At 41.4% G+C, this 19,301-nt stretch overlaps 1 protein-coding gene across 2 annotated transcripts in view; it reads right to left on the bottom strand.

Annotated features, from left to right (window-relative positions):
- The window catches only part of NEK5 (NIMA related kinase 5), a 29,258-nt gene extending 9,957 nt beyond the window's left edge, over positions 1-19,301 (bottom strand). The window contains exons 1-12 of one of the 2 annotated variants that reach the window (XM_033000251.2): positions 19,270-19,301; positions 17,911-18,048; positions 16,032-16,128; positions 14,902-14,999; positions 12,853-12,936; positions 12,675-12,745; positions 10,294-10,380; positions 9,125-9,179; positions 7,402-7,602; positions 7,231-7,303; positions 5,548-5,678; positions 951-1,150 (exon numbers count right to left, since the gene is read on the bottom strand). In XM_033000251.2, coding sequence (XP_032856142.2) covers positions 951-1,150; positions 5,548-5,678; positions 7,231-7,303; positions 7,402-7,602; positions 9,125-9,179; positions 10,294-10,380; positions 12,675-12,745; positions 12,853-12,936; positions 14,902-14,999; positions 16,032-16,128; positions 17,911-18,027 — 1,214 coding nt within the window. In that variant the 5' untranslated portion in view covers positions 18,028-18,048; positions 19,270-19,301. Of the gene's footprint in view, positions 1-950; positions 1,151-5,547; positions 5,682-7,230; positions 7,304-7,401; positions 7,603-9,124; positions 9,180-10,293; positions 10,381-12,674; positions 12,746-12,852; positions 12,937-14,901; positions 15,000-16,031; positions 16,129-17,910; positions 18,049-19,269 lie in introns of both variants that reach the window. The other variant, XM_033000252.2, reaches the window with a different exon arrangement.

Raw genomic sequence — 19,301 nt, 5'->3', positions numbered from 1 at the left:
TCTATTTCCTTTTTCCTCTGTGCCCAAGTCCATCAGCCTAACTTTGTACTCATGCAGTTTTGTGGTTTCTAAACATTTACCTCTTCTTTTCTGGTATAAAATAACCAGCAGTCACTTCTAAGCTCCCCAGTTTCTATTTATTTAATTTCCTACCTTCAGAATCCACTTGTGCCCCAGGGAGCCAAGCTGAATTGACTTTCTCCTTAAATAAGGCACTAGAAACTCAGCTCAGACAAGGTGTTCTAAACCTGATGATCCTTAACTGAAATATTCTAAACACTATTGTTATTGAATGAAAATTAATGCTTCGGTCAACCTTAAAGGAAGGATCCTAAAATAGGCAGTATTAAAAATTCCTTACCTTCCTTTCTCAAGGTTTTCAAAGTTCATCCACCTAAAATGGCCAATCATGGAGTGGACTCGCAATCTCTAAAGTAGTAAAAAGACTGTACCTCTATTTTGTAAGAGAAAGGCTTTGAAGTAAACAAACTGCTGGAGAAAGGGTCTGAAACCAAAATATAAGCTCTGCAGGAAAAAAGCATTTTCATAGCCTGCCTCTCACTCTGTTCCCTCAAGTGGAGAACTGCTTTTGGTCTTTGTATCATTCTGCTCCTGGTGGGAAGGAAAGACTGTTTATCCTTGATCTAATCAGGAAGTCTACAAAAAGCCTGTGTGATATTTCTCACCAAATAAAATGCTGAGATCTGGGAGACATTTTGACAATGAAATTTCAAACAGCAGGACAACACATTCAGAAGGAACTTCTGGATAGATAGGAACAGGAGTTATGTTGTGCAATAAACTTATGTAAAAAAAAAAAATTATCAAAGACCAAGCAGAGAAGGAATTATACTGAATGAGCCATATCCAGTGTTACCTAATCAGGAAGGCTGATAACTCAAAAGATGCATGAAAGTTCACTACTAATAAATAGAGCAAAAAAGGCTTACCAGTCGGGTGGTGGGGGTGGAGGTGCAACTTGTCCTTTTAGCTTATCGTATTCCTCAACTCTTTGACTTACATGAGAAAGGTCGTTGTGTGCATTAGCTTTCCTCTGCAAGTTGTCCAGCTTATCATAGTAATGACCATAATGTCCATGTACTTTAATACTTTCTGGCCTTTCTGCCATTTTAAATCTGGAGCTCTGCACCTGAAAATATAATAAAGGATGTTCATTTACTTGTTCTCATTCGTATCAGTCCAAGTTTGAATTAACTTCCTGTCCTTCTCCCCAGTCTGAGTTGCATGGTAATATAGTCTACAGTACCGCCAGTATAAATTTTCCAAATCCTTTCACATATAACCCAGAAACTTCCTAATTTCTCAGGGTATATGTCATTTTACCACTGTCTTCTCCTGTCTTCCATGTTCCATCAGCTCCTGTGATTAAGCAGCAGCCCGTATTTTTGCGCAAGTCAATCGGTTTGGGCCTTTGTACCCTGTAGTGTCACTGCCCTGGAGTCCCTTCATTGTTCTGAAGCCTAACGCACTCAATAAATTCCATGAGAATCTTATTTGGAAGTGGGAGACTGTGCTGGGTTCCTGTGGTGCAGGTGTTTTGGGTAGCAGGGGAGGGGGCTGCAGCGCTGGCCCCGGGGAGAAGCTTCTCGAAGCTCCCCCGGCTCCAAGTCGCACCCAGCTCTGGCCAGGGCCCAGCCAATTAGTGGTGGTGGCTGCGGCTCTGCCATAACGTGTTTAATAAGGGGAACCCGGGGGGGTTGGGACTGGCGAGGAGGAGTTGGGAGAAGGACGAACACCCAGGTCAGTGGAAGGAAGGAGAAGGACGTGGGGGAGATGTGCCGGAGCAGAGCCCCCTGGATCCCGTGGGGAGGCGGCAGGGCCGCCCCCCTGCCACCCACGGAGGTCTGTGGTGGAGCAGATGTCAACCTAAAGCCTGGGGAGGAGCCCACACCGAGACAGGCGCCTACACTTAAAGTAGGCCGGGACTCTGAGGGGAGAAGCAGCCCCCGCTGTGGTGGTTCGGCGCTGGGAGGGCAGCAACACGCGGGGGGGACCCACGGCGGAGCAGCCTGGGAACGGCTGCGGCCCGTGGGGAGGACTGATGCCGGAGAAGGTCCCTGGAGGCCTGTCTGCAGTGAGAGGGGAGCCCCGGGGAGCAGGGGAGGGCTGGGCGGCGTTCCCCCCCGCTCCCGAGCAGGAAGGAGCAGGAGCTGGCTGTGACCCCCATCCCCTGCCCCTGCACTGCTGGGGGAGGAGGGGGAGAGACGGGGAGCAGGGCTGAGCCCGGGGAGAAGGGGCGGGGGGGGAGGTAGTTTTGGATGCGATGGCACTTCTCACTGTCCCACCTTGTCTGTTAAGTGTTGTCTTTGTTAGCGTTCGAATTAAAACGATGGTTCTTTTTCTTCCAGCAGCAAGTCTGCCTGTTGCCTGTGACCGTTATGGACGAGCCATAACTGGATTCCTGAGACACTTCTGCTTCATTTTCTCCTTCCCATTCCTGAGAGGGGAAGGGGTGAGTGAACGGCTGTGTGGTGCTCAGTTGCCCTTTGGGCTCAAACCACCACAGAGACCAGGGGGAATCTGGGATGGAGTTTCAGGCACGATACACATTGACTGCTGCTTTCAGGGGAGCTCTGTGCCACATGTCACCATGCCTGTGATTATGTGCCTGTGATTATGTGCCTGTGGGATCTTGTCTTTCACTTCTCAGAGTCCTTACTGTGATGAAACATCCCTGTATTTCTACTATGTGACAAGACTGTATTTTCCATTTCTTCTAAGAACAATGGAGAGAAGGTGATCAGCTAGCTGCCACTGCATGATATAAAAGAAAAGTGGTAAGACATCCACGAACTTTTCCATGGTGGGAGACTAAAAACCACTGTATGTTGTATAAGAAAAATGCGAAAAATGCTAATTTTGGCTTATTTTCTTACATAAATTAAAAAGCATCTAAGTATCCCTTCCTTAGATGGTAAATACATTAATTGTTTGTCCCGTTTTTCCTTCTTAGAAACACTGGAAATAGGCTCATCTACGTATGGTATAATCCAGATTACAGTAGAATATAGATTCATATCTATATAAGAAGAAAATTTTCCACTGACAGTAATGTTCCCAAGGAAGAGGCAACCTCAAAATGTGTTTATCTTGTCCCTCACTGAAATCAGTTTTACAGTATCATTTCCAGAAGCATGGCAATTCCAAGCAATAAGGAGAACAAATCAGACCATCTAAATAAAAGTCAGAGGATTGAGAACTATGATCAGTGAAGCAGGGGCCCTGGTGACACAGGCCATGGAAAAGGCTGAGGTACTGAATGCCTTCTTCACCTCGGTCTTTACTGGCAAGACCAACCTTCAGGCCCTTCAACAAGGGGGAAAGTGCAGCAAAGAAGACGTACCCTTGGTGGAAATGGATCAGGTTAGGAAACAGACTGGACAGACGTCAGTCCATGGGGCCTGATGGGATGGACCCACAAATACTTGGGGAGCTGGCACATGTCATTGCCAAGCCATTCTCTATTATCTTTGTATGATCACAGCTGTGATTGGGAGGACTGCCCAAGGACTGGAGGAAAGCAAATGTCATTCCTATCTTCTAAAAGAACAGGAAGGAAGACCGAGGAAACTACAAGCTGGCCAGCCTCACCTTAATGCCTAGCAAGGTAGTAAAGAACTAATCCTGGAAACCAGACACATGAAGGGCAAGAAAATCATCAGGAATAGCCAGCATGGATTCTCCAAGGGTTAAGCCATGCTTGATCAACTTGGTAAGATTCCATGATGACAAAACTGAGAGGAGTGGCTGATACACCAGACGATTGTGCTGCCATCCAGAAGGACCTCAACAGGCTGGAGAAATGGGTGGACAGGAACTTCACAGAGTTCAATAAGGAAAAGTGCAAAGTCCTGCACTGTGCACCTGCACATGCTGGGGGCCACCCAGCTGGAAAGCGGCTTGGCACAAAAGGACTTGGGTGTCCTGGTGGACACCAAGTCGGCCACAAGCCAACAATGGGCCCTCACTGCAAAGAAGGTGAATGACATCCTGGGTTGCATCAGACAAAGTATTCCCAGCAGGTCAAGGGGGGTGATCCTTCCCCTCTACTCGGCACTGGTGAGGCCACACCTGGAGTGTTGTGTCCAGTGCTGGGCTCCCCAGTGCAACAGAGACATAGACATACTGGAGAGAGTTCAACAAAGAGCCACAAAGATGATTAAGAGACCGTAGCACCTCTCCTATGAGGAAAGGCTGAAAGAATTTGGACTTTTAAGCTTACAGAAGGCTTAGGTGGGATCTTATCAATGAACATAGACACCTGAAGGAAGGGTACTAAGAGGACAGAGCCAGGCTCTGTCAGTGGTGCCCAGTGATGGGACCAGAGGCATTGAGCACAAACTGAAACACAGGAGGTTCCCCCTGAACATCAGGGAACACTTTTTCACTGTGAGGGTGACTAAGCACTCGCACAGGTTTCCCAGAGAGGTTGTGGAGTCTCCACCTTTGAAGATACTCAAAAGCTGTTGGGATATGGTCCTGGGCAACCAGCTCTAGATGATCCTGCTTGAGCAGGGGCGTGGACAAGGTGATGCCCAGGGGTCCCTTCCAACCTCAATCATTCTTGATTCTGTGAATCCTGAAGCAAGCCATTCAAAGTATGACACTGTGCAAATATCCTTGCAAACTGATTGCTACATGTGAATGCTGAAAGAATGTGGGAACTTTCCCAGTGTTAATATTAGAGGATGTCTTGTAGATAAAAACACTGTGGACAAAAATCTGCCTTTGATTACAACAGTGCACAGTGAAAGAAAACTTAACCAGCATCTCTGGATTTGCATTGCATATGTAACTATGGTAACTATTAGGAAAACTAAATCCTATATTCTGCATAGGTCCGGTATTATGACAGGTAGTGCAAGTGACTGTTTGAGGGCTGCAGTTCTGGGTACCCCACAAGACTCTACCATCACTTAACCCACTGTAACTCCACTATGCAATTACTGCTGGGAGCTCCCAGATCCTAAATGTGCTTTGCTCCGTGTTCACCAGCACGCAAAGCAGTGCTATGTGCTCTTGAAGATAAGCATAAAGGTATGAAGTGATATCAAGTAAGAGGCTGGAGACAGCATACAGCTGATATCCAGCCTGAGGAAAGGAGGTGGAAAATAAGTGAGGGACACAAATGGCTGTGAAGAACTGGAGTTTTCTGCTGTAACATCTGATCACAGCTTGTTGTAATAATATCTAAGACAAGGGCAGTGGGTGCCAGTGGTTTTGCCCATGAAGGGTTGAGGTAAGAGAATCAGTGTATTTGGTTCTATAGCAAAAATGCAAACACAGAGCTTATTTGCCATTGTGCAATGTAAATGCAAAGCATGCCTGACTCCTTTTGTTACAAAGGACCATACTGAGGCAGCCAAAACTCAGGGTTTCCCACATACAGTTAACTGACTCCACTGACTCAGTGTAGGCATTAAGCTGAATTTAATACATCTTAAGCCTTTTAAAGGGTCTTTTCTAAGGGCAGGAATTTGCCTTCTGAAGATTATTAAATATTAAGAGAATGTGGATGCACAGTACCTGAAAAATAGGCTGTTGGCCTCTTGAAGGAGGTTTCCATTCATTTATTTGAAATAATTCCTGTTTGACAGTTACCACCATTCCAGATGCTGGAGGAACTTGGTCCTGGACTCCTCTTTTTTGAAGTTTATCTGCTTTTTAATGATAAAAGTTTAAAAGGTTACCTTCTGTGCTCTCTACAGGATTAATGATAACGTAGTTGCAAGCCACAGTAGGGTACATACAGCTAACGCTGACAGTCTGGGCTAACAAACACTCCTTACATCCTTTCATCATCATCACTGTGCTTCCCATTTCCTAGGCATTCTGCCTTTCACCCTTAGAATGACATGTTTTTGAAAACATGACTTAACACACACATGTAAAGTGGATCTTACTGATTAGTTTTGCAGGGAAGCACACTAAATAAGAGGGAGACCTCTATAAACTAGAATGCTGATTTGACGCTCGTACCAAGAGCAGGAAACAGGCCTGGTTCTGAGGCTCAGATTTCACGGGAGGCTAGGTGTCTACCTGCTTAGGCATTCCCTTTCTAAACCTAGCTCTCAGTATTCTACAAATCACTAGACAGTGTTGTAGTACTTGTGAAATCTGGGAAGAAGGACTGAAAAGGGAAAAAATTAGCTTATCAGTTCCCCAGATAGAAGAATAAAAGTACAGCCCATTCCAGTTTGGTCAGTGAGTATTTTGCAAAGATCTTATCTGCAAAAATGAAACCTAGTGTCCTTGCTATGATTAAGTGGTTTCTAAATGAGTTCCGAATTTTCTCTGAGTAATGACTGTTAGAGTATCGTGTCTAGAAGAAAAAATATGTAAAAATTATGAGTGTATGACCATAGGTATTTTTTAAAAATGCCTAAGTGACTTAGGTATTCAGGTGCTTCTGTCCAAATCACATTGGACCTGAGGACAGATAAATCACATTGAAATTTGTTATTTACAAAATAACATGGATTTCTATACTACTGAAGAATTTTGGGGGCAAGGGGAAGAAGTCCACAGCATAGTTAAGTAACTACATAGGTTTATTTTCACAAATGTGTTTAAACTACTTTAGTACCTCTGAAGATATATTTAAGGAATAATTAAGATATACTGAAGAATACAAAATTAGGAAAAGGTTATGGTGCCAGAAACATGTCAGATGTTCAGCAGTTCATACAGAGATACCAATTAGTCTCAGCCATGTTTTCTAAGAACGTGCATACACAATCTGATCTATCAATGAGCACTAAACCAAGGAGAGTTCATCATCTCTCACAATTTAATCTAATTTATAATATTTTGTAAAATGCATTTTCATTATTTTGTAAAATACCATGAAGGAAGTTTTGCAAGATTTTTGCATTTTTCCATATAGTTTGGCAAAATGAAGTAATGTGACAGACCTATACTGCACCTTGACCAAAGTCTCTCAGTTTGTAAATTCTGTTCTTAAAAGAATTAAGATAAACATTTCAGCATGTTCCTATGGCAGTTTTTCTAGCTGAACATTTCGAATAAGCAGGTCTTAAAGTTGTCTTTTCCCAAACAGAACGGCAATGCAGTGTTTCTGCTGTTGCAGTTCTCTCCTCTTTTTATTTTCGACTTTGTGTGAAACTCTTGTGTCCAAATGTGCCTGAAAGACTTCTGGAGAAAGTCAGAGCCATCAAGCTATAGAGCAGAACTTATGTTAAGTAATACCTTGTATCAGCTTGGCTCCAGGCTCTGATGCTGAAGGGTCTTTTCCATCTACCACAGCATGACTTAGTTCTTCCTGTGCCATTTATAAGCAAAAAGGTTATCTGATAGAACTGTTTATGCTACTTCGATACACATTTTTTCTCTCAGCAAGTAGCAGTAAAAGGCACTCACCTCAGGGGGCAAATACCTGAGGACAAGCTTCTGCAAGAAGGGCTTCCTTAAAATAGAGTTGATAGATGGTCGATCTCTTGGTGATACTTTAAACAACTGGGAAATTAATAGCCTCAGATCATATGAGTAGTTGGGAGACACTGGGTGAAAATGTCCTCTGCAGATCTTCAGCACCAGCTGGTGCAAACTGTTGCCTTCAAACTTAACCAAGGAAAAGAGCAAAAAGAGGACAGTAAGTACTGCTGGTTGGAAATTATGGACTAGGCACTTCAACTTGAAAACAGGTACTTGCAGACAGAAGCCCCGTGCTATGCAATCTCTTCACAAATCCTTTCACAAATATGGATATCCCAAACTATATCCATAGTTTGCTGTGGAAAATTAATATAACCACTCTCTGACTGTATTTTCTGATTATGTTCTCCTTGTTTCAGTTGGACAACTCAGCAGGTCAAACAGCTTTTGTACCTTGAAGAGTTTTATTCATACTCTTCTGTCATACAGTAGCAATTTTCCCAGAATGAAACCTGTTTTGCCAAAATCCGTTCAACAGAAGCCTGCACACGTGCTATACTTACAGTGTTCACCTTCAAAACCTCACTCCACACAACTTCGTCTCTGCGTTCTGTGTTCTCTCAGGAATCAAGGTACAATCTGATTTTTTTAACTGATGCTACTCAGATAACTCAGCCCTCTCAGTTCAGCAGATCTCTTAACAGGTCAGCACCAATATAGTTTTAAGGGCCCTAGACAGGCAAAACTAATTTTGAAAGCAACTTCTTTCTAAAATTGCCATTTTATTTGAGTATTTTGAAGGTGGTGTAACCAAAACTTGCCTTAGCTTCGTTTGCATTTCCTGTCTACGTTAGCATCTACTTCCTGCCTTCAAATAAAAAACCAAAATGGGCAGCAATACAGAGTACAACAGCTAGTATTCGTAAGAACTAATATTAATGTTTTCTCACTTTGTGAAAACTGGAATTTTCCTCAGCAGTATCCCCTTGCTCTCAGCTCAGCACAACTGCTCTCCCTACCAGTGCTGCTCTGCCTTCTCCTGCATCCAAGCTCAGCAAAAGGTCAACTTCTGCTGGGCCCAGCAATCTGATCCTTTTCCTGCTGTCGGGAGCGGTCCTGCTGTGTTCCCTTCCCCACATAGTACTCACAGGCCGAGGATTATCTGAGGCTCAGACCAGGCTGAGGACAACACAGCTTCCTGATGTTATCTTCTGACACGAATGTGCTTCCAAACAAAATTAAACCTTTAGGAAAATTATTCTGGGGACTCAAACTGCTTGCCGAGGAAATGTGGGTCTCAAACTCTTTCGTAAGTATAGCTTGGTATTTTCAAACAGAAATGAGTAAAATTATATGACTAAAGCCTAACCTTGAAGTCTGGCTTTCATTAATAATGATGATGATGATAATAATAATTAACTGTTCATCTACCTTTTCAAAAAGTTTTGTACTTATTAAAAAGTAAATGTATGCTTGATGTGTGTGTGTATATAAATTGTAGAAATACAGCACAGTACATTGTATTCTAGTATGCACAAAACAGACACAATACGAAAAATTACACACTGGCAGTCATTCTTTAAAATCAGTAAGGAAGTTGAAAATAATTCTGGCAGCTGCCTATGAATACTATTATCACTACAGTTTTTGCAAGCTGGCCACTATCTGTTTTAAGAGTATGATATTGACCTGATTCTATGGTACTTACAGGATGCTTTAGTGCACATAGTTCATAAAGCACACAGCCAAGAGACCATATATCTCTGTGAATAAAAAGCAATTAAAGTTTCAGGGTAAAGACTATATTTTCATACATGTAATCAGTACCTATTCTCAGCTCTCAAATTTATTAACAGTATTCCATCACAGATTAACACTGGTGCAACTTTTAATTTTTCTTAGGATGCACTGAAAACAACCCGAAATTTCTTTCTAGTTGTGATATCAGTGTTTCTATGATACCCAACTAGGTACTACAGTTTTCATTGGAAAAGGCACATGACATAAAGCATGCCTGCTTAATATTCCCAGCAGGGTGAAGGGCAAAGCTCTCTCTGGCTGACTGGATAATTAAGGAGACAATAAGGGAGTAAACTTGTATAAATAGCACCTCAGAGCTGAAATGCTAGTCTGGGCTCCAGGATTTTTGGTGTTGATCACATACCACACAGAGAGAGGGGGGGTCTAGCTCACTCAGTTCCCGACTTTTCAGTGCTTCTCATCTTGTTATTTTGGTATTTTGTGTTAAGCCTGAGTGAACCCTTACAATTGGACCTATTTTTTTCCTGTAAGTGGCTACTGCAAAGTTCCAGAATTGCCAACCTAGCAGCTTTCATTTTAGTGTATTTTTATAAATCACAAGTGAACGTATCAAAACTTCACAAACTTGGAACTGAAAAGATCTGTACTTGCATTGGTTATTACTTGTTGGAAAGAGAGGCAGAAATTTAATACTTGACGGAGAACCAGATAAAGCAAAGAAAAAAAAATTATTTTACATTTCATGCCACTACTAGCAAGGAGTACTAAAAGAGAATGAGATTAAGCTTTTAAGTTTAAACTACAAGTAACTTTATAAAAGCAAAAAATATAACTATGTTAAGCCTGTAGATGAATCACAACAAATTAATGATTGCTGTACTCTGGACACTGTGAGTCAAAATACAACTGACAGTGTTGTATAGTATAACATGGTTATTGTATACAATTGCTGAACTTAATTATTGTATGCAATAATACAAAATTTCATAAAGAGGGACACCTGAAATTTCTGGTGCCCTGCAAAAATACTGATTTAAGCCATGATGTCACTAAATAAGTTCTTGCGTGGCTGTATGCCCTCACGCACAAGTGTATGAAGGAAAGACAGAGACTTACGTTTTGTTGTTATATGGTCGATTTTCACAGATCTCTGGTGACAGGTAATAGGGGGTCCCTACACAGGTATGGGCAAACTCCATAGTGCTGATGAAACACGATGAACAAAAAGCCTTACAGACTGAAAAAGTTTACAAGCAATTGAACGAGAGGCTTCCATGCCCCAGTTGAAAAGCCCATGGGGGACATTACTGCTGCTCTCCAATAGTTGAATAATGGAATACCCTGAGAAAAAGTAAAGTATTTCCCAGCTCTGTGTAAAAACGACCAACTATTTTAATAGCGGAGAGCATCTGCACTTCAACAGAAAGCACAAGAATTCTCTTTTCCTCAGTTTTCACCAGCATTGTAATCAACTTTTTCAAGGAACGTTTACCATTAACACAGCACTCTGAAAGTTGTCAAACACACAGCAAAATATTAGAAGTCTCCAACATATTAATTGAAACAAGAATATCATAGGTGGGAGTCATTCACGCAAGCCAGAAACAGTGGAAGGAGGAAGTGCTGTCCAGAATCTAAAGCAGGAATAAGTGAATTCTAGTTCCATCTTTGCTGCTGACTTGTGAAGGTGTGGCCAAATAGCACCACTTGAATTCATTTAACTTGCTTTTAAGCATCTACACTATGGATGTCATCAAGAGCCCCTGAGAAGTCAGCAGAGAAAAACAGGTACTGACAGAGTGTGATTTCTCTCACTCTATACTAGATGTCAATGGAAGTTGTAAGTTACTCTCTTCATGGAGTGCATGAAGTCTGAGTGCCAGAGCTGCCACAGACACGTGATTGCAAGTAAAAGCATTAGACGCTATTGCATTTTGGAGAATGGAGATGAAGATGCTTTTGTATACCCCGGGGGAGGAGGAAAAGAGCCTGAGAAACTTAAGTCACTTGTTATATGAGGAAAAATACTCCCAATCTCCAATTATTCTTGTTGTATAAGCCTATTAAATACTCTTTAAAATGCCTGTACTCAGACATTCAAATTCCAAGGTTTACCTCCCATCTGCTATGTATTATTCTGCTGTGTAGCAGCAATCCGTACAGCAATTATCCCCAGAACACTTCTGAAGTTAGGCACTTTCTGCCCGAGTAGGTGACCTGTGGAGGCACTGACAGGAGGTCTGTGCTCCACAAAGGAACACACCACAAAGGTACGAGAGCTGGCAGAGTCTGCAGCTACAACAGCAACATGGCATGCCCTGGAGAGGAGCCGCCTTGGACCAAGGGACTGTCCAAACACGTTAATCCAATACACTCGAACTCTCAGCAAGGCTTCCTAGCTCCGATGCACCACTGAACTTGCAAGGTTATGCACACCTAAATCCAAAGCCAACCTGATGCGGCCTCGGCAGAAATTACACACGCCGTATGTCCATGTGAAGAATGCATAAAGGTACCTAATACATGTACACAGTTACGTACATCTGAAGAGTATGAGCAAATTGTCTATGTTGGTTAAAGTTACCCGTTCTCTTCACTGGTGCTGTGTAGGCAGAAATGTGGTCAAACTTGCACTGGCTCAATTTAGGAACAGGAAAAATTTTAGCAATGTGTTGCAGCAGGTGGAGTACAAAGCAATTGAGAAGGACCGATACTGGGGGGACAATCGACAAAACGATTCACAAATTACCTTTCCACACAATACCAGTTTAAATTGCGGACCTTCTTTGCCACAATATCCTGCCAAGGTCGAAGATAATCAAGCAGCATAAAGAGAGATCAAATCCAAGCACTGTCCCGTTGTTAGCGTGCCCCCTGGCATGTTTTGGCCACACCAGAGAGCACTCTCTCAGCCAACACCTGGTCACCATGCAGGCCAGACCAGGCAGTAAAGACAAGGCCAAGCTCCTCGGGAGAAGAGTTTAGCCCTACAGATGCAAGCCATGCCATGATGTGTCATTTACTCTCAGGCCCAGAGAGTGGGTTCTGGCCCTTTTTAGAAAATTCATATAGGCACGGTCTTCGAGGACATACAAAGAAAATCTGTAGGAACTCTTCTCTTATACTCCTTCCTAAGCTTTTAACACTCTTCGCTTTATTTATTTATGAGGCACCAGAAGTGATTATCAACAGCTGCAACAGCAGGAGCTGTGCCTCCAGAGTCTCTTTATGTCCACACAGAACAGGGAAAGATTGGGGCTCCCCCACACTATGTGCTATACATTAACAGCTACTAGGCTACATACATCTGTGGTTTCATGCAGGATGGCATATTTTAGGACAATAGAAGAAAAAAAAAAAAAAAGTAGTGTCAGAACCTTTGTATCGCAGATCCCCTGAACAAGCAGAGTCCAACCTGCACGTTCAGGTTGCATTCTGGGCATTCAGAAACAGTCCTATTTGGGGTAGGTGACAGATTAATTTAAAAAGGTGCTTACCTGTTCAACTGTCTTGCTATGCCAAAGTCCCCAAGCTTTGCTACCTTTCCATTATTGCTAAGAAAAATGTTCTGCAAATAAAAACAAAACTGGTATGCAAAAGTTAAACGCAGCAGAGCTTCTTAAGCATATTTCTTACACGACAAAATCATTGCCTTTCCAGTACCAGTTTTATTACCTGTGCTTTCACATCTCTGTGTAAAATCTTCTTGTCATGAATATGCTTCAAGCCCAAGGAGATCTGCACAAACCAACTCAGAATCTGCAGTGAACGATAAAGGAAACAAATATCTATAAATTTCTGTGACTCTTATGTCCAGTGGAGTATCTTACTGAAATATATAAAATAAAGATAACAACAAAATATAAAACATGTAGAGCATATACAAGATAAAATAGTAAGAAGCAATGTTTTTAAAATTAATGCCACGGACTTTTCCTTTTGTTTTTTTAGTTCTATCAGAAAACCAAATGGAAATAGATACCTGTTCTACTCCCCTTATCCCCAAGTTTTCACTGACTGTGACAGGATGAGTGCTTGAACAAGGACTAAAGAATCAAGTCAAAGGACAGCAGGAATGCTAGACTTATATTTAGAAATTAGTGAGTTCAAACAGCTAAGACAGAACAGGAAAGTATCTTAATCCTCAGGGGTGGAAGTCATACCCCTCAGTTACTACATTTGTAGTATTACCGAATGGGGTCCAGAAAAAAAAAAACAGAAACAAAGGATGAAGGGCTGAAATGTGGTGAAAGAAGGGAGCTGTGAAGCAACTTAAGTAAGCACACTGGTCTATTCTTTATCCTTGATCCAGTACAGCTCTTAAACATATCTTTAACTTCAAATACACGTGTTTTCTTGAATAAGGGCCTTTGGACTTAATTCAGAAATAAAAGCACAATGTGCTTATATGCTTCTCTATTTAGGAAAATTGATGGTCATGAAAGACTTTGATTCAAGTAATAAGCTTCTATTTAGTAATGCCTCACATTAAGCAGTTTCCTGAATAGCGCTGATGCCACAAGTAAGACTTTCTTAGGCATACATTTGAAAAATATAACGATATTTTAACAACATTATGTTAAACTGGGTAATTTGCTTTCCTTTCTTGATTGGCAGATGTATCTTTAGTTTCTATAATCCAGCATTCTGTCTGTACTCCCTTTGCCTTTCTTTGGATATGTATTATTCTGTCTCATTGTCGAGGGGTTTGTGTGTGTTGGTTCTTTTCTGTTTCTTTTCTTTTCATGATCTGTGGTTTTGTTCTCTCTTTATTCTCTCTCATGTTCTCTCTACCTCTAGTATGACTCCCAATAGGATCTTAAAATTCATTATTACTGAACCAGTAGTTTACTTCCAACTGACTTCTACACTAAGGAGTTCCTCGTTTACTACTAAAGCAAAAAAAAAGAAAAGTCACAATACTTTTTTTTTCCCCACTTTTATACTTTAGAGCATATTTCCACTAACAGGGTGGATACTACCTATCTAGTTTCTAGGTAAATTTTCACTGTACCTGCAGAAGTTTAAGACTATGCATGATTAAATAACCTCAGAGTTCAGTACACTAAGTCCAATATATAAGAGACAATTTCCTTCAGAAAGCTAAGAGTTAATAAAAAAATAAAGGAATAAGTAAGGAATAGTGGGAAATTCTGTTTCTGTGAATTGCAATATCTATCATACTCACCTATTTACAAAATAAACTATATGTGAAGATGGTCCAAAAGCAGTCAGATGTCCGAGTTTATTTCTCTGTGCTGGTTTAACAACTTAAATGGCATCAGAGAAGTTCTGACCCAAATTAAATGAATGAGAGATTTACCACTGACTTCAGTGTAAAACAGGGTATGTCATGATGCAAATAGCATAAACAAATGAAGAATTAATATATAATATATCCCCCCCTAATTCTAAAACGTCATTTAAAAGAAAGTCTTTATGGCTTAGTAGGTATACTACTAATACAAAGAAAAAGTGCATCCACAATGGAAGGAACAATAGGGAAGGGGGATAAAAATGGCATCAAAATGCTGGTAATGAATTAATTTAAGATCTTAAGGCAGTGTAAAAAGCAAATTTTGAACTCCCATTAAAATTACCGAAGTTTCTTTAAAACATTTATTTAATTTAACAGAGCAGAAAAGAAAGAGTAGCTAGTACTGGATAATTCAAACCATGTGTTTTACATAATATGTCCTTTCCTCTAAAGATAACTTCTTTCACCTGGTCCTCATCAAATAGCACTCCATGCTGCATATTTATCCGCTTCATTAAATCTCCACCATCACAGTATTCCATCACAATATATAGCTTGTTCTTTTCTGAAAGCAAAAGTATAATTTTTCCTTTATTACTCATTAATACATCAATAACTTTTTTTTCATATGGTCCTTCTTTTAAAAGAGAGTAGTTAATCCTCTATCTACTTCTCCATTTCAAATAGTAACTGAGAAAAAAATGGATACTTCAGTGAAAACTGATACAACACTCTACAACATGAAAATATTTTTAAATGGATATTCACCAAAATATTAAATACATAGAGAAAACCCTCAAGAGACCACACTGATAGAAAGGCAGATGTTCCTACAGGGAATGCTTAGCAGAATGTTTCATAGTTGAGATTGTTACACGATAATAACTACTTATACAGTTAGACTAAGGGAAAAGGTTAACAGTAGACAGCATCCAAACAGTAGAAATAAACAGCAGGGGCTACTTAATATGGAAATTCACCGTATTCTTACCTCTCTGGGGACCAGAAGACTATCAGATTTATGTGTCCCTTAAAACATTTACAGTTCTGATCACAGAAAACAATCTGAACACAAGCTGTAACTACAGCATTCATTGCATAAGGCATTGCTTATGACCAATGTCAGTGGGAAAAATAAATACAGGGAATTAGCTTTTATGAAGAACAAACTTCCTTCTATCTCCTTCGGTCCTGAAGAATTCTCTATCTTTGATACCTTAAAATACGGCTCATGACAAAACGCCAGCAGCACCTATTTCTTGCTATACTCAAAAGCTCTTTTCTACTGAAACTCCTAGAAAAGTCTCATTAAACTCTGGACTCCTACTGGAGATCAAGTCTAAAGTTCAGCTTAAGCAATGCAGACACCCCAGGATCTAGCATTCATGCCACGATACCTCAGGTTCCATCTACGCACACGAAGAGGGCAAGTGATGACAGAAGTGGATACCTCATGTTTGGTTTTAGGAATTGGGACCTGTCCCCACCAGTAAGTAAGGGGCTGGGGACAGGCTTAAGGTTGGGCAATATTAACTAGGTAGGCTTTGCTGACGTCCACTCCTATAATCACAAATAGAACAAAACCGTTAAAGACAACCTTGCAAAGAAGCATAGAAGGTTACGATATTTGCATGCTGCATCTTAGCCAGAAGAATGACTTCTTTCTGAGAGGCTTCTTTTTCTTTCACGGGCATCTACAAATAATTAAGAAACTATATGCTAGCAATGATATATTCAACTCTTTTAAAAAATTGTTACATCGTTTATCAAACCATTCCCACAACTACAATAACACTGTGTACCCAGGTGATGCAGAAATAGTAAAAAATATGATGCATATATGATGTAAAATATCAATTTGCAGTGTATGCTTAGAAGTATATTGGAACATTACTGAAGTCAAACCAAAGCATGACATTTTACAAACAGGCACATGTATACCTTTAAAATTTTTACACAAATGCTATTGCTAAGCATATATGGGCTATGATGAATAGAGTTAGACTTTGAAATTAAACTTCCCTGAAGTACTTGAAGAATAAAAGTCTAGATGATTTTGTATTCTTAACATGGATGATTTCAAAAGAATAAAGTAAAAAGAAAAAAAAAGAGTCCTTTGTTTTACTGGTGTTATGAGTTCTTGCAACATTTCAGGCAAACCCTTTGCCCTTATTATATTAAATGGCAAACTTAATTTGGTTCACTGTGATCATACTTTCATCAATATTACTTCTTAAAAACTAATGTACGTGAGTATCCACCCATCAGAATGTCCTCCTTTATTTATAAAAAGTTTCTTACCATCATTTCTAAGAAATAATTTTGAAATGTAATCCTCAAAGATTCAAAAATCAGAGAGTGAGTGAAACACACTCTACCATACAAAAAATCTTACGACTTTCAAGTAGTAATCTTCTGCATCCAGCTCCTACCAGTGGGATCCACAATAATATTTCATTAACTTCCATTTTTCTATTTTGCATACATCAAAATCTGAGATTAGAAATGCATGGGGTTTATTGGTCATGAGCATAGAGAGAAACTATTTGTTTATTTAGCTGTCATTACTAGCATATCATTTTTTCTGGGTTTGAATCTGGAAATTATACAGCTCTAGAACTTATGTATAAAAATGTATTCTTCTCTTGTAACTCTCTAATATATTAGAAATTCACTAGTGTGGCTCAGAATAGCAAAAGACCTGTCAAAAGCATGTAGGGACTCACTGAAATGGACTGTTGAAACTCCTGTACTGAAGTCACAGAGAGTTTAACTGCCTGCCTTTCTGGAACTAGATCCAGGAGTGGTAGTCCTCTGATACTTGAGGCAGCGACTCTGACCTGCCCCTGCAGCCGACAGAGTGCTTTTATGCCCCAAGTCAGCTCCTTCTAAAACAGAAGTCTAAAACATACACGATCAACAGCTTTCTAAAAATCCCTACTTCCCTTGTTCTCCTAGAAAGGGAGACGAGCCAAGCAGCTCGGCTGCTGACAGCTACAGAGTGGAAATTTACAATTAGATGAGATGAATCAAACTACCATAAACATAAATGAGAATTGGAAAGACTCCGTTGTGAATCGCTCACATCAGAAAATACGGATGTGGGGATAAAAAAGGACATGAAAAAGTTTAAAGAAATGTATCGCAAAATTGTGATTCATTTCAGTGGCAACAGTTCCACCGTAGTTGAATCATTTATTATAAACTTTGAATTAGCGTCACGTATTGTAGGTAGAGAGAAGTTTTGAAAAGAACAAAACTGCAGTAAGATGTGAACACTGTTAATATCAACATACATTTTGTCTATGCTTGTAAAATCACTAAATTAGCAAGGAGCATAGTCTTCAGAAAGTTTAACTCCATATAATCAAGATGGAACTATGAAGGAGATAAAACATCACCCAAGTTCATACCCTAGCTAACGGCAATTAGCAGAGTCAGGTAAATGACTGCCATTACCACCCAGGTTGTTTTACCTTAGTTAAATTGATCTCTTTGATAACACACTGCTCATTATCCACTTTTCCTTTTGCCAAGAATATTCTGCCAAAAGATCCTTCTCCAATTTTTTTAATGATTTCATATTTATCCATGATGTCACCTTAAAGCAGTGTCTAAAATAAAAAAGTCCCCGAATTAGTATTGCATGTAGTCAGTGCTGTAACATGAGTTTGTGCTCCTGAAATAGATGCTACCTTTTAAGACTGTCATTTTTATCACATCTTTATTACATTTTATCACATCTTTATTACTGCTGGTGATTCTTCCTAAAAATTTCATCTCCTGGAAGTCTGCAAATAATTGTGGATCTGAACTTTCAATAAGCAGCACGTTTATGAGTGTCTCATAAAGAAAAGCTTGAAGCTTAGTCCTAGTACACCCTAAAGTTAAAACATGGGAAGGCAACAAAAAGTACTATATAAGATTATGGTATGATTTTGTAAAGTGTGATTCATTTCCTGAAGTTAACAACACTGCCGAATTGTTCTTTTAACAGAAAAAAAAAATGAAATTATCATCTATTTCATGTTGATTTCATTTAAATGACTGTGATCTAACGTTGGCAGCAAAATGAAAAGCCACTGCATTCTGCAGGAGACCACAGGCATCGGCCGTCATCTGGAAAACCTCTGGACGTCACCGGGTACTTGCAACGTATCCATAAGCAAACTTAGACAGCTAAATACAAGCACACACTGTAAGATCGTCCTTATTATTCGGCCTGAGTTTTAGCAAGGGAGATTTGCCGAGATAGGAGCCTAGTCCTGCCAGGAAGGCCAGGCGAGCTCCGGGAAGAGGCCACCTCGGGAGCCTGTGCAGGCTCCGTGGCTGGCCCTTTCCGAGGGTCGCTTTTTTGCCAGGGTGACGTCCAAGCAGTTTTAATTTTGGTGCTGGGCTCAAAGCCAGCTCCTCCTGCTCGTCGTCCCTGGAGAGCAGCAGCCCCCCGGGCCCCCTCAGGGCGGCCGCCGCCTCCCTCAAGGCGGGACCCACACGAAGCCCCGGCCGGCGGCGGCCGCCCCGCTGCGGGGGAGCCGGGGCCGAGGCGCGGCGGGGGGGAAGCCCGGGGGGGGGGAAGCCCGGGGGGGGGGAAGCCCGGGGGGGAGAAACCCGGGGGGGAGAAGCCCGGGGGGGAGAAGCCCGGGGGGGAGAAGCCCGGGGGGGTGCTCTGCTCGCCGCGCTGGGGCTGGCTACCCGCCGGCCTGCCCGCCCCGGCTGCGGTGCCGTCGCCATGGCGACTGGGCGCGACAGGCGGGCAGGCCCTCGGCGGGGCCTTCCCTCCCGGGCGGCCCGGTACCGCCAGCCCCGGCCCGGCCACTTGCCGGGGGTCGCGATACCTGCGTGTGCCCAGCCGCGTCCGGAACCCCCG

The sequence above is a fragment of the Tyto alba genome, unplaced genomic scaffold, assembly GCF_018691265.1.
Source record: "Tyto alba isolate M040663 unplaced genomic scaffold, T.alba_DEE_v4.0 Super-Scaffold_45, whole genome shotgun sequence".
Taxonomy (NCBI): Eukaryota; Metazoa; Chordata; class Aves; order Strigiformes; family Tytonidae; genus Tyto; species Tyto alba.
The sequence above is the reverse complement of the archived record's forward strand: the minus strand, read 5'-3'. Positions and strand labels throughout refer to the sequence as shown.